Source organism: Scheffersomyces amazonensis, assembly GCF_036850825.1.
Source record: "Scheffersomyces amazonensis strain UFMG-HMD-26.3 chromosome Unknown RJT21scaffold_8, whole genome shotgun sequence".
In the NCBI taxonomy this organism is placed as follows: domain Eukaryota; kingdom Fungi; phylum Ascomycota; class Pichiomycetes; order Serinales; family Debaryomycetaceae; genus Scheffersomyces; species Scheffersomyces amazonensis.
The window spans coordinates 348043-363294 of NW_027042748.1; the positions used below are offsets into that span (position 1 = coordinate 348043).

Below are 15252 nucleotides of genomic sequence, written 5' to 3' on the forward strand. Positions count from 1 at the left end.
CATTGATTATCTCCGTTGTCTCTCGATATTACATATACAAAAGTAGGATAACACACTCAAAGAATTCTTATTAGTGAAATCATTAAAAAAAGTAGGACTTAGAAAAAGCTAGTCTCATGGCCGAATCTCAATATTCGTTAAACAAGTTTCTCTCTTCGTATTAAGACAACTGCGCCGTTACTATGAGAGATGGCTCACATACAGCACCTTCAACTGCAGATATGCTCATGTTAGTTAACAGCTACTTCAAGAACACTTTGTCATGAACTTCCATGGTTATCGACTAACTAATTAGATTTTCTCGACACTTCTTCAGGAGCGAACAGAAGATCTCAACAGCCCACTCTTTCCAAATTTATAAAAGAACTTAAAATATGCTCCAACCGTTCCTCGTCAGGGAAGGAAGGATTGTTCTACAAGATTTGTAAAGAAACTTGGGAAAGTTCAGACACGCTACTATTTTTTTAGTAAAAGATCAAAAGTTTACATAATTATTTCACATTAAGATGGGTCACTTTATATGCATTTATGCTTTGTTCTTTGCTATGTCTGAAAAGTTTTCATTCTATATTGAATGCAGAATCTATTCATTCTACCTCAGGATTAATTAAATATTTTATTCTTTGGTTGAATACGATTAAAACAATTACTATTTGCACATATTTACATACGCTCGTCATTTAAACATTTCTTTAGTATATTATAGAATGTATTAAATTTAAATAATGTAAATCTGGACTCAACCATGAGAAATCATTCAAATTAGAAGTAAGAATTCCATCTTACTCTAGAAATAAAGTTATTAAATAATAGAGTGAGTCCATTAACATTAGTTCACCTTATTTACTTTGAAACCACCTTACTTCAAAGACATTATGTTTTTAATAAAATACAACATAGTTTACTTCACAACTCCTTCAGACTAATTTCAATCCACTGGCATGGTTCAACTGATCTGTCTATTACAAACAGATAATTATAGAATGTAAAATATTGAAGCTTTGGGTAAAATCTTATATTTCTTTTTATCCAGAGGACTAAATCTTTAATTTCTTGTTTAATTTCTTGCTTCATCTCTCTACTGTTGTGGCGATCATAATACTCACTGATGTAAAACAAATCAATAGTTGATAATGTTGTTGAATGTTCTGAAAATATTATCAAGTTTATCTTGACAAGTTCAAGACTAGATCCGCAATAATTAAACACTGTCTTGATTAAATTACAATTGTGTTTAACTTTTTCTAATGAAGCGAATACACTATCATCTAGACAAAACTTTTGAAGGGAACACTTAGATAATTGCTCTAAAGCTTTTATTGGAAATTTAATATTCACTAAATTTATGACAAGTGTCTTCAAGTTTGGCATTGACTTTATTATGAGTGGAAGAAAACGTATATAATCATCACCAAAAGCCAAACTTAGCTGAAGTTCTTTGATATTTTCACATTGGAATAAAGACAAGACTTGTTCATGAAACCTGAAGTATGCCAACCATAAAGAATTCACCCCATTGAATATTCCTTGTAATTGCTCGAGAATTTCAATGGGTAGGTTTTCGCTACAACCGAATTTCAATTGTTTAAAAAAACAAATGGTATTTCTATTTCTATTTATAGCATTGATATAGCCTTGGATATTCCTATGGCTATCGATGTCTATCTGTAACATTCTGTACTTCAAATTTGAAATGCAAAGCAAATTGGGTTCCTCAAGTTGATGGATTTTCATGTAATGTGCATCCTTTATTTGTTTAGGCAAAGATCCTACTTCCACAACTACTTGAAATTGTTTCCTAACACGAGAATTAAAGAACTTCAAATCTATATCTGGATGTATAATTGTGAAATTTGTGTGTATAAATGTATTCAATTTTCTATGAAATTTTGGTTTGTCTAGACTCGGACAAGCAATAAGCAAAGCTCTCTTGAATAACTTGTTCATGCATAAGGAATAAAATCTTGAGTTTACAATACATAGGCTTAGAATATCAAACTGATTCAAGTGATCTATAATTTGAACTAAAATTTCATCAGGTAAAGACTCTAAATTAGAGGTTGGTTTTGGTGGTTGTATAGTTGATCTTAAACATGTTGCAAATCTATTTTTCCTTGTATTAGCCTTGAAAATGCAAAATGCATAACCTGCTGAACAATTCATACTCTTGTGTTTCAGGAGCACTGGAAATATTGATTAGAAGGTGGTTTGAAAAAGGTAAATATAGGAGAGAAGATTGCGATACGCGGTTGCTTTTTTTTTGCAACTTCCTTAGTAAACAAGCATAAGAATTCACATTGTGACACAAAGCCAACACATCCTTTATTAAGGTATCTATAATATTCCTATATCTTTCTTATATAGGTTTTGCCTAATGATAAGTTTATTCTTATTATAGGATTTTCCCTTTGTGTTTACAGCTTAATACATATGAATAAAAAAAAGGTTTGAAAAATTATAATAATACACATAAGTAGATCAGGTCGGCGTCAATCTATGTATAATTGTAATAAATTTGTCTATATATTTTAATGTATTAATAAAGAAAATTCTTTGCCCTCCAAAGTCTCTATAAACTCCTTAGGAAATTTGCTATCAAAAGAAGGTATTTACCTTTATAACTCAAGAGGAAGGTAAAAAGTTGAAAAATAAAGAATAAACCCCTTTAGCCAATAATTCTACACAAAGGATATTTAGGAGTGTCTGCTCAATGTTTAAAATAATCATAGAGAGATTATTAATCAAGAAATAGAACTGAAGTAAGTTTTCTTTAGTATATTTTTATGTTTTGTAGCTTGGCTATGGCACAAAAATTCGAATTTTGGATCTGGTATTCTCTTCACATGCCCTGCCTTACTTGATATTTCATATACTAGAACATTTTACTCCAATTATATCAGTTGGGGTTAAATTAAAGGAATACTTGATATTGTTTAGACTATACTTTAAGATGATTTATGTGACGATACAGTATGTGTTAATCCCGAAACCGAATCTTTAAAAGCCTATATAATTAAGCAAAATATCCAAGTAGTAAGAAATCAATATTTGACAAATTAAAACTCCCAAATGTGGTTTCTATAAACTCCATTAAGGTCCTAGTCCTGGAAACTTGAGGTACTCTATTGTTAGAATTACATCCGTCTTTTGTAATGCACAATGGATGCGTGCGGAAGTTTCGCAAATATTTTTTTTGGTTGCAACAATCATCTCGGATGAAGTACCCGAAGATGCGCCCGACAAAAAGGGTGGAGGAGATCTCTACAAAATCGGTATATAAATGACCAATTCAGACTTAATCTTGCAGCTTAGTCTCTACATTCACCAAGCGCAACAGTTGTGGGGAAAAAGATAATTAATAGTCTTAATTACACGAATCTCTTTTCAACTAAAATTGTGACGGAAAAGCATCTTACAATATTTAGTAGAACAATCCAAATAATATTGAGCTAAAATTTCCGGGAAAGGTTCTGTTTTTCAATGCTTTAGAAATCAACTCATCATTTAATTTAATGCACAGATTCTAAGTTAGCAAATATTAAACTATATTAGATCTGTAGGAACATCTACAAATAATAAAGTTGAGAAGCTATATATATATATAAGCAGTTTGATAAGCTCAACTATAATGAACCCGTTACTATTCAATTTTGAGTGTCTTAAAACCAAATCAACAATCTGGACTTGTAAAACTACAATTATAGATGTCATTAAGCTTGAATAATAACTTAAAGTATAATCATATATTTATATATAAGATAGACTAGCGAGAGTCATTTGTCTTACCGTCGTTAAATTTTCATCATAAATTGTAATTACCTTCTATTTTGTAACTCTTAAGCTCTTCTAGAACCGCGAATATGAACAAGGATCATTGGGCCAGCACCAAATACCACTACAAGAGCTGACATTAAACCTGCAGAACCTGCAAAGTTAAGGTTATCAAACATCTTTGGGAAGTAAAATGGTCCAAGGAAACCATAAATTGATCTGACGAAATTTAAATACAAACCTACATCTGGTGCTTTGTCTGCAGCACTGTCGATAGCAAAAGCAACAAGAACAGTTGCAATAATATTGTTGCCTGCTGCGGCAACAGCACCACCGATTAATGGACTTATTTTCCAGTGACCAGGTTCAGCTTTGTATAAATAAACACCCCAAACGATCAATCCAACAACAATGCAAACGAATCCATTGTAAGAAATCCACAATCTATCAACAATAACTCTCTGTCCCCCTCTCTTGGCAATACATCTCTTCATCCACCAATCCGAAAGGTGACCTGCCAATAACTCACCAATGACTGAACCAATTATAAGAGCAATATACTGGTAACTAAGTTGTTGTGCATCCAATTCAAACAATATACCCATAGCTTGTGGTAATTCAACCACGAGAACGATATTAGCATAACAGAAAGCAATAGATGCAGCAATGACAGCCATACACACATTGAAATTTGTAACAAGTTTGAATGGTCTCCAAAATACATTCAAAGCCAAAGGCTTACCTGGGTTTTTCTTAAGTCCCAAGAATCTAAAGAATCCTTTCTGTTCTGGTTGTGGACCATGTCTAAAATAGACAGTTTCGTCGGCAAATAGCCAAAGAATAAATTGAACAAAATTTAAAATAGCAAAGACAAAGTAAACCCACTTTGTACCAGCATGTTGTTGGACAAATCCACAAACAAATGGACCACCTGGAGTTCCAACAACAAGAGCTAATGACCACCAACCATTTTTCTTACCTCTTTCGTGACTGAAGGCTAAGTCGGCAACAAAGGAAGCTCCAGCAGCAAAAGCAGTTGAAATAAAAATACCAACTAATACTCTTGTAGCCATTTGTTGAGCAAAAGTTTTGCAGAAACCCCCAGCAATGTTCAAACAAGCACAGAGTAAACTAGAAGTAATTAAAAACGGATTTCTACCATAATAATTCATTAATGGAACCCATAAAAGTGGCATAACACCAAAAGCAGCAATTTGTGCAGAAGTGAAATAAGATGCCTTAGGAACACTAATTCCATATACTTCAGCCATAGGCTGAAAAGCAGGAGTAAGACCAGCAGCCATAAATGTAGCACTGAAAGTTTGCAAAGCAATCAATAATATTTGGAAATTCTTTTTCCAATCTGGCCAGTTGAGTGGATCCAAAGGATCACTTGAAGGTAAAGGATCTAAATCAACAGTACCATGTCTTTTCATAAGATAGTCATGGTGTTCTGGGTCAAGTTCCTGAACAGAAGCTTTTTCCCCACGTTCAATATCTTCAACATGAACGTTACTTGGTTTATCAATATCGCTAACAAATGACATTATATATCGCCTATAAAAATTTATAAATTGGATGTAAAATTTAGCACTATAATTCCCTTGCTCAAATGGATGAGATGATAATAATGCAAGAGAAAATAATTAAGAAATTCTTCAAAATTGATTGCGATTGCAACTATATTTATAGAAATGTATAAGAAATGGAGAAAAGGACTTAGTATCAACAAAGGTTTATTCATAAGTGCAGCAATTATTAACAATATACTTAATAATAAATTGTTTTAGTATGTATCAATAATCTTCGCTCGCGAGTAGCGGGGCTCCTAACAAACCCCTCCTAAGGGATTTGTAACCGCTTTGATGAGGTGGAGATGATTAACAAATAATATTTATTCAACTTTAAAAGGATGAGAAGTACTATCATACGTGGTGATAATAAGAGGAGTTAAGATGCTTAGCACTCGATAAGAGTCTTTTCAATAGCAATCAAGTAATCTGTATGTATCTACTCACATTGCTTGTTGTCTAACCTTGCACTCCAAAAAGGACAGTTGCGAACTGTTCCCCCATCTTGCAACCCAAATAGCATAATACATAAAAAAAAATCATGCATGCATGCAGGTTTTTAATTTTTGGTACCCCAGATCGGAATTTAACACCCTACACCACCCCTCATCATTGTAAATATTGTGTTTTGTGCACCAACTTAACGGATATTGCTTCCGTTTAATGGACATGCATAAATTTGAAAGTCCGATAGACCAATGAGGTATGTTTATTAAATAAAATAGTGGAAATTGACCAGAAACATATGGGGTAGAGCAGTTTCACATAGATATATTTAGTGTTCTTTGAACAGATCTACGTAGTTTTCCCATCTGAATTAGATTTTCGGACTTTTATTTGATGCTGATTATAATCAAATGAAATCTTTGATCATTTTAATACTTGTCCAGTGAGTAGTTGTCTTAGATTTTTGTGTAGATAACTTGTAGATTAATTAGAAGTTGCTGGGCTTATGACGGTTCTAGTAAGTGCCACCTAGAACCTTTGATTATTCTCTTGCCTATATATCCTTGATTTCTTTAATTAGGGTTTTCTTTATATCACAGGTTTAGTGAGGGTTTCGATTTCAAATTGCAAAATAAATTTTGAGCCAGCAGCTCCGGGTGTTATCCCCACCTTCAATTAAATCTTTTTTTTAAAATGGAAAACACACATGAGATTGATCTTTAGTAATAAATTCAGTTTTAAAATCCAATTAAATTCTTCCTATATTGCTTTTCGCCTTCTACGGAGAATTCGGCATTAAGGAAATGGAACATTACTGTTGAATGCTTCGAAAATTGACATTACTAAATATATTGAAGTGCTCTTAACCCAAAAACACATATTTGCGGACACTGATTAAGAGAATTGACGTTTTATAAGAGAGTTGGTATGTATAGTATATATAATTTACTATTTTTGCTGATGAATAAAGAGAATTAGAGCTCCATTAATATAATATCGACAATAATGGCCAAAGACTTGAATGCAAAAACATTAATCATATGTTTGTACTTAACAATCTGTCAGATTCAAACTGAAGGATGATTAGACACCAGTTAGAAAATATTTGTGCCATACAATTATATGACTACTTTTGGAGTTATTTTATGTTAATGTTGAGGAAATTATGAAGAAAGAAAGCAACGGCTCACTCATTACTGTCAAATGCTAAATATTTCTTCTTTTGAATAATTAGTTGTGCGATTATTTTCATTTAATCAAGAAAGTACAACTCCAATGTACAATCTTCTTTGTGTCGTGGATTAACCCTTACTTTCAGGCAACATGGTTCATTTCCGACATTTCAATAATGTCGCATAATGTTACACTACTACTGATACTCTTTATTGACACTTATTCTTATACCATTTATATTACCTCATATCAATTATATGTGTATCGTATCGATACACTACTTCTTGATTTCCTCTAACCAAAGTAGGTGGATTTCTCCAACTTATGAAAGTTAGGTTTACATACTCTATCAAATTTATACGCTATCAACTACACTACTAGTTCACTATCGATTCTAAAGCTCTATACTATTTGGTCAAACCAACTACCGTAATCAACCTCTGTCATCACTCTTGTTACAAAACCAAAACCACACATTACTCATTCTCACTATTAATATTAGTCTTCCCATTAGAAACATTAATACACCAACAGAATAACAGGTGGCTTTTTGATACGATAACTTGACCAATTTGCATCCCTTTTTGAATACCTAGATTTAAGGAAGCTGGGATGGGATTGCCTCTGCTGCTCTTCTAAGCCTAACTTGAAAGTTAATAAATTCATTATCTTTAGAAATAACATTAGACAAATTATTTGTGACTATTTCAACTTGTTCATCAATACCTTTGGGCTTAGTGGATTCAAATAATATTTTTAATTGGTCTAAGCTATTCTCAAAATAAATAAGATTAAATTTGAGCTCATTTAAGATTTGCTTATCAATAAGAAGAGACATAGTTAAACATTCCTTTAAGTAATTCAACATTCTCATATCTTGAAAAGTGAAATTCAAATCTTCTTGACCCTGTTCATAAATAGCAAGTCTCAGAACGAAAGCATCACTTTTGACCCTGTTCATAAATAGCAAGTCTCAGAACGAAAGCATCACTTCTTTTTTGATATATAGCAATAATTATATCATACAATTGAATGGTTGAATTATAATAACTTAGGTAATCTTCAGATTGTTTTATCTTCTTGTATAACTCACTTTTTTTCTTTATATGAGGAATTGCATAAAACATGCCATACTGAAAAGTTTTGATACAACTAGAAATTAGTGTTACCCAGTTTAAGCAACTCTTCCAATTGCCTATATTAATTGAAGATAAAAAGCGAATGACAAAAACAAAAGCTTGTAAACCAATGCTTATGAAAAGAGCGATATTATTCATAATATATATAATATTAAGAAATTCTAATATATCCATTGCTGTTTGGGCTATTATTTTATGTTGAAGTAAAAATAAGTAAACAGATAGATACTATCTAATACTAATAAAATTTGTGCTTAAATGAATTTAAGCGGAATAAATGCAATACTACTTTCTTTCCAAGTAGTTGATGTTCGAGACTAATCTATTTTGAGAGATCCAAAAAAGTACAAAATACATGATAAAAATAACTTAAACAGACATTACTCTAATTATTATCATATCAAAGTTCACAAGGTATCATTAAGCTCATATATGCCATTACATGGTCAAAGTAATACAAAATTTCAATAGAAGCTGCCCCACTTCATTTAAAGAAAGAAAGATATTCGCCTGCTCATACTATTTCACTTCTACTGCACTCTATATATATCTAATCAATCAATTTAAACACATAATAATGGTTCACTCTTTCTAATGAAATTAAATTTATCAATTTGTCCTTATGGTATGTGCTTTTTTATAAAGACATTATGTGGAAACGGCATGGTTAAATGTTAATTTACTGCAGCTAAAACTATTTTGGCTGTAAAAATCGAGACAAAAGTATATAAAGCGCGGATTCCCCTTCAATTTTTTTATTGAACAATTTTTCAATCATATATTGTCGGTGAAATCCATGCAGCTGGAAGGCTATATCAAAATAAATTCTGGAAATGGAGAGACGTTTTAATCAATTTGTTATTAGGTCTCTTGCTACTTCGTTTCACTGCCTTTCAATGTTTTCTGACTTACCAAAAATATTATACACTGGATCAAGTAATTATATGCATTCTCTAATTGAATGAATATTCATACATATAATAGTATATAGTACTAAAGTCATATCTAACCTGTATTTTATTTTATACTACAATCCGTTTTATCGTCTTCTGTCACAGGACCTACTTTTAAGGATTTGAGACACAGAGTAAACAAGCTGCAAAAAGGGCAAAGATAGCGAAACGCCTCAAATATTCACGTGATTTGTACATGCTCACAATTTCACACATTCCAGAATTTACATTTCCTAATTGGGCTGATGAGGAAAAATTTTCGATAAAAAAGTTTTTGAGTCGTGATGCTGTATGCAGGGTTGGAACCACCTTTAGTTTTAGCAACAACTCAAACATGGGGATCAGGAAGCTTAAGACATTAGCTGATTCGAATCTTAATTCATCTTTCAAACAATATTGAATAATGTAGTATATGTTCATAGTACTGGAGATTTGATACATCTTTATGAAGAAGAAAATGAACAGCGTATTGTTTTGGTAAATATCTGAAATCTTTATATCAAAGGTTTCAACCCCATCGTCGCCACGTAAAACCTCTTTCAAGCTCTAAGGCATCATAAAGCTTATAAAAATGAGTAACGCATCTCATATATGTAGTTAGGATCTTGTTTTATGAAAACTATACCCTATTTAAAATATTCCACTATTAACCTATATGATTTAAAATCAAATCACGTGCTACTGTTTAGGGCTCTTTCCTCATCATATTACCTAATTAGGAAAGTGTGCTACAAAATTCAATACTTAAGAAGAAAATGCACAATTTTGAGTATGAAAAATCCGGGTAAACATGACTGGGTTTCGCGAAAATTTTGTACAGAGGATCAAATTGTATTAAGCAAACGCAGTGTATGTATAATTTTCAGTAGAGATAGCTTCTTTCTTATAACCTAGTCAATACCAACAGTAAACAACCATGTCTGACGTTGAAGAACAATACGTTGAAGAACAAGAACAACAACCAGTTGTCCAAGAAGAATTACAATTAGTTGAATTAGCTACTTCTATCCCAGCTGATGTTCAAGCTGCTCAACAAGAAGTTAAATTATTCAACAAATGGTCTTTCGCTGATGTTGAAGTTAAAGATGTTTCCTTAAAGGACTACATTCAAATCAGAGATGCCGTCTTTGTCTCCCACACTGCTGGTAAATACGCCTCCAAGAGATTCAGAAAGGCTCAATGTCCTATTGTTGAAAGATTAACCAACTCTTTAATGATGAACGGTAGAAACAACGGTAAGAAATTAAAGGCTGTCAGAATCGTCAAGCACACTTTAGAAATCATTAACGTTTTAACTGAACAAAACCCAGTCCAAGTTTTAGTTGATGCTATTGTCAACTCCGGTGCCAGAGAAGATTCTACCAGAATTGGTTCTGCCGGTACCGTCAGAAGACAAGCTGTTGATGTTTCTCCATTAAGAAGAGTTAACCAAGCTATTGCTTTATTAACCATCGGTGCTAGAGAAGCTTCTTTCAGAAACGTCAAGACTATTGCTGAATGTTTAGCTGAAGAATTAATTAACGCCGCCAAGGGTTCTTCTACTTCTTATGCTATCAAGAAGAAGGATGAATTAGAAAGAGTTGCTAAATCTAATCGTTAAGAAAATTGTATATTATTTCTTTCATCATTGTTCATGTCATTTATTTAAACATATCATCAATCACCTCATCCAATCAAACAACCACCTAATGATCTAATACATTATATATATATATTTAAAGGTCATACGTAATATAAATATAAAAATTAAAAGAGTTTTTAAAATTTAAATGTCATTTGTATTTTACTCTTACGAAAATCTATAAGTTTACGTTAATTAGCATTAAACTTTGATAGGATAAAACATTCTTATGAAGAATGATAATGGTGTTTTTCCTAACAAAGTATTATACCTTGCAATTCTTTCTTCTAATATTTGTAATTCCTCCTCTTCATTCTTATTATCAGATTGAGCCGATTGTTGTGGTTGCAAATCAGAAGTCTTTAAATAGGTGATTGGTTTTCTTTGCTGATTTTGCAATATATTATGATTGCTGATAGTCGTAGCCAATATCTTCTTAAGTCTATCTCGTACTAACCATTCTCTAACTACTAGCATAAGTCCCATACATGTAAGGAAACAACAACCAGCAAATATTTGTGAATGCAAGAATGGTCGAGAAGAGTTCTTCTGTGTCATTGCAAGAGCAATTACTTCAGCAACTAAACAGAATACTGAAACGAAAATATTCATACCTGACCAAACTGGTGGTAATTTCTGTGGTGTATCTTCTACTATGTCAGTAGCTATAGGTTGGGCCATAGAACTACCAATTCCTACAATAGCTCCAACGAGTACACAGAAACCAATTAACGTCCCATAAGTTGTAGCATTAATCCAAAATGCAAATATAAGTATAGCAATACATAATGAAAGAATGCTAGTTAAATTTGCTCTACCAAATCTATCACCGATAATACCCATACATGGTCTACCAACTACTTGAGCAGCATTTAAAATTGAAGTTAATGCGGAACCCTGAGAAGGCTTTAAGCCAACAGACGTAGCATAAGAAGCAATGGAAAAGATAAGCAACATGTAACCCAATAAAGCAATGGCGAACCAAAATGCTAATGCAACTAAGGCATAGTTATTGAATACTTTTATATCAAATACTACTCTAGCACTAACTTTAAGATTATTCCAGGTTGCTGTTTCTTTCAAAGTTGGTGGATTTTTCAATCGTCTTGGTCTCATAATTAATACGGCCAACATTGATAAGAAAAAGGTTACAATAGCGCACATTCTTAAAGCCCATTGCTGATCTCCAGTTTTTTCAATAATAGCATTTACTGATAATGAGAATATAACACCACCTAATCCAGCACCAGATACAGCAATACCCATTGATGTAGCTCTCTTCTTTTTAACCCAAGTTGGTAACACTAAAGTTGCAGGTAAGAATACAAATGCAAATGAAACTCCAACTAATAAACCTTGAGTCAAGAATAAATGCCAAATTTTTGTAGCAAATGATGCTAATATATAGGCTATTGTTTGAACAACAGCACCGAAAAATGCAACCCTTTTGAAGCCAAACATTCTAAATGCAATAATACTAATGGGAGCCATAGCTTGGGCTAAGAGAACAACTAGCCCACCAATCAATGCAAAATCATATTGAGTAGCACCTGGAAATCTATTACTTGATAGATAAAAATCCAAAAACACCCCATAGGCACTATTTACTCCCCAACAACATACAATTAATAACATCGTACACAAGGACATTAAAATAGACCACCAACCATCAATTGGATGTTCTCCATCAATTATTTCATCTTCAGGGTTCACTTCTTTCTTTTCTTCATAATAATCTTCTCCTTCTTCGTACTCTTCTTCCTCTCTTTCGTCCTCTTGTTCTTTCCTACCTTGTGAAACTCGACTCGAAGCTTTACTTATCTCTGGTAGTCTTGTGCTATGTCTTGAGATAATATCTAATTGATTCACCAAAATAGGCTCTGCATAGGCTCTTTCATTATACAGATTTGCTTCAGAATTATCCTGAAATTGTTGAGTTATATCATCTCTTATCCCACTTAGTATCCTCGACAACTCAGTCTGATTTGTCTTGGTCCTATATATGCTCTCTCCATCTTCTGAGCTACTTCTTAAAGATGAAGATCTTCCAGCCTTGGTCGGACTATTTCCATGAATAGGAAATGCAGCTATAGAATTGCTTGTGCCTTCCGAATATGACTTATGAGACTCTAAGTCTGATTTATTATCATTTGACATCTATCCTTATCTTGTGAAAAAAAAAAATTGGAACACAACAGCCGTACGAATAATAAAATCTCTGAAAAGATAATGTCTATAATTAAATTAATTATCAAGTATAAGTTCTTACACCCTAAAATTATACTGAAATTAAAAGATATCTTACAAAGAATCTACAAATAACTAATATATAAAAATGTTTCTATTCTAAGCTTCTTGGGCTTTGATTCTGATTTTAGCTCTGGCTATTGCCTGAAGCTCTTCTTCTCGCATATTACTAATGTTTAACCGCTTTTGTGACTTTGAAAATTCCGGCCCTACGTACAAATCGAGTAATGCGAAGTGAGGAGCGCGAAGCCGTCTCCAAACAAAAGCTCTTGGCTAGATATCGGCTAGGAATACCTAAAAAGACGGTAGCCTTTACCATAGTTAATTTTGCTGAACAGAGTGGATTCATCTTTGTCCAAAGAGTATAAACGATCTATATGGCTCTTTCCGTAAGGGTTTGTCTTTTATCATTTAAAAAAACGTTCTGTTGGTTATCTAACCGATAGCTACGCGAGACGTTGTCGGAGCGTCCGTTCCGAAATCTGACTCTGTTTTTACTTTTTTGCTGCAAAGTTTAATTTTTGTACTCCAAAGAATACAAAAGAAATTCCTATAGCGGTGCATCATTTATCAAAGACGAAAAGATATTATGTTTCTTTTAAACTCCCATTTGATAAAACATTCTTTGCAAGAATCTCAAAGTATTTGGTTGTAAGAGCCTTTGATACATTTCTATAACTTTTTGATTATGTATCTTTTCTAAACAATTAGGGCTCAACCTTTTCTGCAAAGTCACACGAATAGTCCATTCTCTTATAAGTAGCATTAAAATGAAACATACCATAAAGCAACTTGCGACAAATATCTGAGTGTGTAAAAATGGATGGCTCGAGGATGGCACAACCATAGCTAGAGCGATCACTTCCGCAACTAAACAGAAAATTGACAGAACTATATTCATATTTGACCATAATGCGGGGAGTCTATCGGGTTTACCATCAATAAGAATTAATAAATCACTACCAATGCTTTGTGACATTGTCCCTCCAACTCCAATACACAAACCAAGTAGAATGCAACAACCAATTAAAGATCCATAAGAAGTTGCATTGATCCAATACGCATATAGTGTTAATGAGGCAGTGATTGAAACGATAGCTGTAGTATTGATCCGTCCAATTTTATCTCCAGTTATCCCCATCAAAGGTCTACCAATAACTTGAAAGCCATTTAATAGTGAAGTTAATACAGATGACTGATCATAATTTAACCCGTTTGACTTAGCATAGGAAGCCATTGTGAATAAAAGTAGAATAAAAGAGAATACTGCAATAGTGTAAAACCCACAAAGTAAGCACACTACGTAATATTTGTAAAGCTTCAAGTCTAAAGATTGACCCATATTTTCTTTAAACAATTGAAAACTTAATTTTGGTGGCTCAACCTTTTTGTTAATCCTGCGTTCTCTTATTATTGCAATACATGCACAAGAGATAACACACGTCACTATGGCACACATCCTCAAAGCCCATCTCTGGTTGCCAGTTAGATTAATTAAAGCATTTATGGCTAGCGAGAATATCACTCCTCCAAACCCAGCTCCTGAAGAACATATTGCCAATCCAGTTGACATTCTTTTATCTAGCCAAGTAGGTAATAAAACTGTAGAAGGAATAAATGTTAATGAAAATGAAATACCAACTAATAACCCTTCCGTCAAGAATAAATGCCATATTTTAGTAGAAATTGAAGAAAGGATGTAGGCTGTAGTTTGGATTACAACTCCAAGCATCGTTGTCTTCTTAAACCCAATAGTCTTATATATGACTATACTTAATGAACCACAAAATTGTGCCAAAAATACAACTAGACCACCGATTAAAGCAAATTCATATTCAGTTGCACCTGGAAATTGATTTGTGGTTAAGTAAAAGTTTAAAAATATTCCGTATGCACTGTTTACCCCCCATGAAGAGACTGATAGAAGCATCGCACAGATGGATATAAGCATTGCAAATTTTCCATCTTTAGGATAATCTTTATATTCTTCTTGTTCGACATTTATATCTTGTACTAACTTTCTTTCCATTAATATTGAATTTTGTTTATTAACTCCTGAAGACATGATTTAGTTCAGACTACTTTGAAAGTTCCTTTGAATTATTTTAATATTATTTAATCCCATTTATATATATTTATGTGTATGCCTAATAGATCTCAACAATTATGGCTCATACTGAAGCACACATGACGACTCTTAGGATTATAAGGCATTTATCTTTGTCATCATACTATACATAATGAAAAAAATAAGCCTCAAACAGCATTTTGCAGTCTATCGATTTTGTGTAATAAAATTGTCTGGACAAGCGGAGGATATAGTACCAATA

General features: G+C 32.8%; 5 protein-coding genes across 5 annotated transcripts; 1 reads left to right on the forward strand and 4 right to left on the reverse strand. All coding sequences in view use genetic code 12, as the record gives it.

The window, feature by feature from the left end:
- Nucleotides 1–906: 906 nt before the first annotated feature.
- RJT21DRAFT_142140 (uncharacterized protein) lies at nt 907–2315 on the reverse strand (the record flags this gene model as incomplete). Its single annotated transcript, XM_064883415.1, has 1 exon — nt 907–2315. Exon 1 carries the CDS (start codon nt 2161–2163, stop codon nt 907–909), a length of 1257 nt encoding a protein of 418 aa, XP_064735980.1. The 5' UTR covers nt 2164–2315.
- Nucleotides 2316–3715: 1400 nt separating this feature from the next.
- On the reverse strand, nt 3716–5647 carry RJT21DRAFT_123256 (major facilitator superfamily domain-containing protein). Its single transcript, XM_064882652.1, has one exon. The coding sequence runs from the start codon at nt 5316–5318 to the stop codon at nt 3837–3839; it is 1482 nt and encodes a 493-aa protein (XP_064735981.1). The 5' UTR covers nt 5319–5647; the 3' UTR covers nt 3716–3836.
- Nucleotides 5648–9856: 4209 nt separating this feature from the next.
- Nucleotides 9857–10818, forward strand: RPS5 (40S ribosomal protein uS7). The gene has a single exon (XM_064882653.1). It carries the CDS (start codon nt 9971–9973, stop codon nt 10652–10654), a length of 684 nt encoding a protein of 227 aa, XP_064735982.1. The 5' UTR covers nt 9857–9970; the 3' UTR covers nt 10655–10818.
- On the reverse strand, nt 10772–13047 carry RJT21DRAFT_123259 (MCT family MFS transporter). The gene has a single exon (XM_064882654.1). The coding sequence runs from the start codon at nt 12830–12832 to the stop codon at nt 10877–10879; it is 1956 nt and encodes a 651-aa protein (XP_064735983.1). The 5' UTR covers nt 12833–13047; the 3' UTR covers nt 10772–10876.
- A 10-nt stretch (nt 13048–13057) lies between these two features.
- Nucleotides 13058–14987, reverse strand: RJT21DRAFT_133666 (membrane transporter; the record flags this gene model as incomplete). The annotated part of the gene is made up of 1 exon (XM_064883212.1): nt 13058–14987. One exon carries the CDS (start codon nt 14985–14987, stop codon nt 13521–13523), a length of 1467 nt encoding a protein of 488 aa, XP_064735984.1. The 3' UTR covers nt 13058–13520.
- Between the last annotated feature and the right edge of the window lie 265 nt (nt 14988–15252).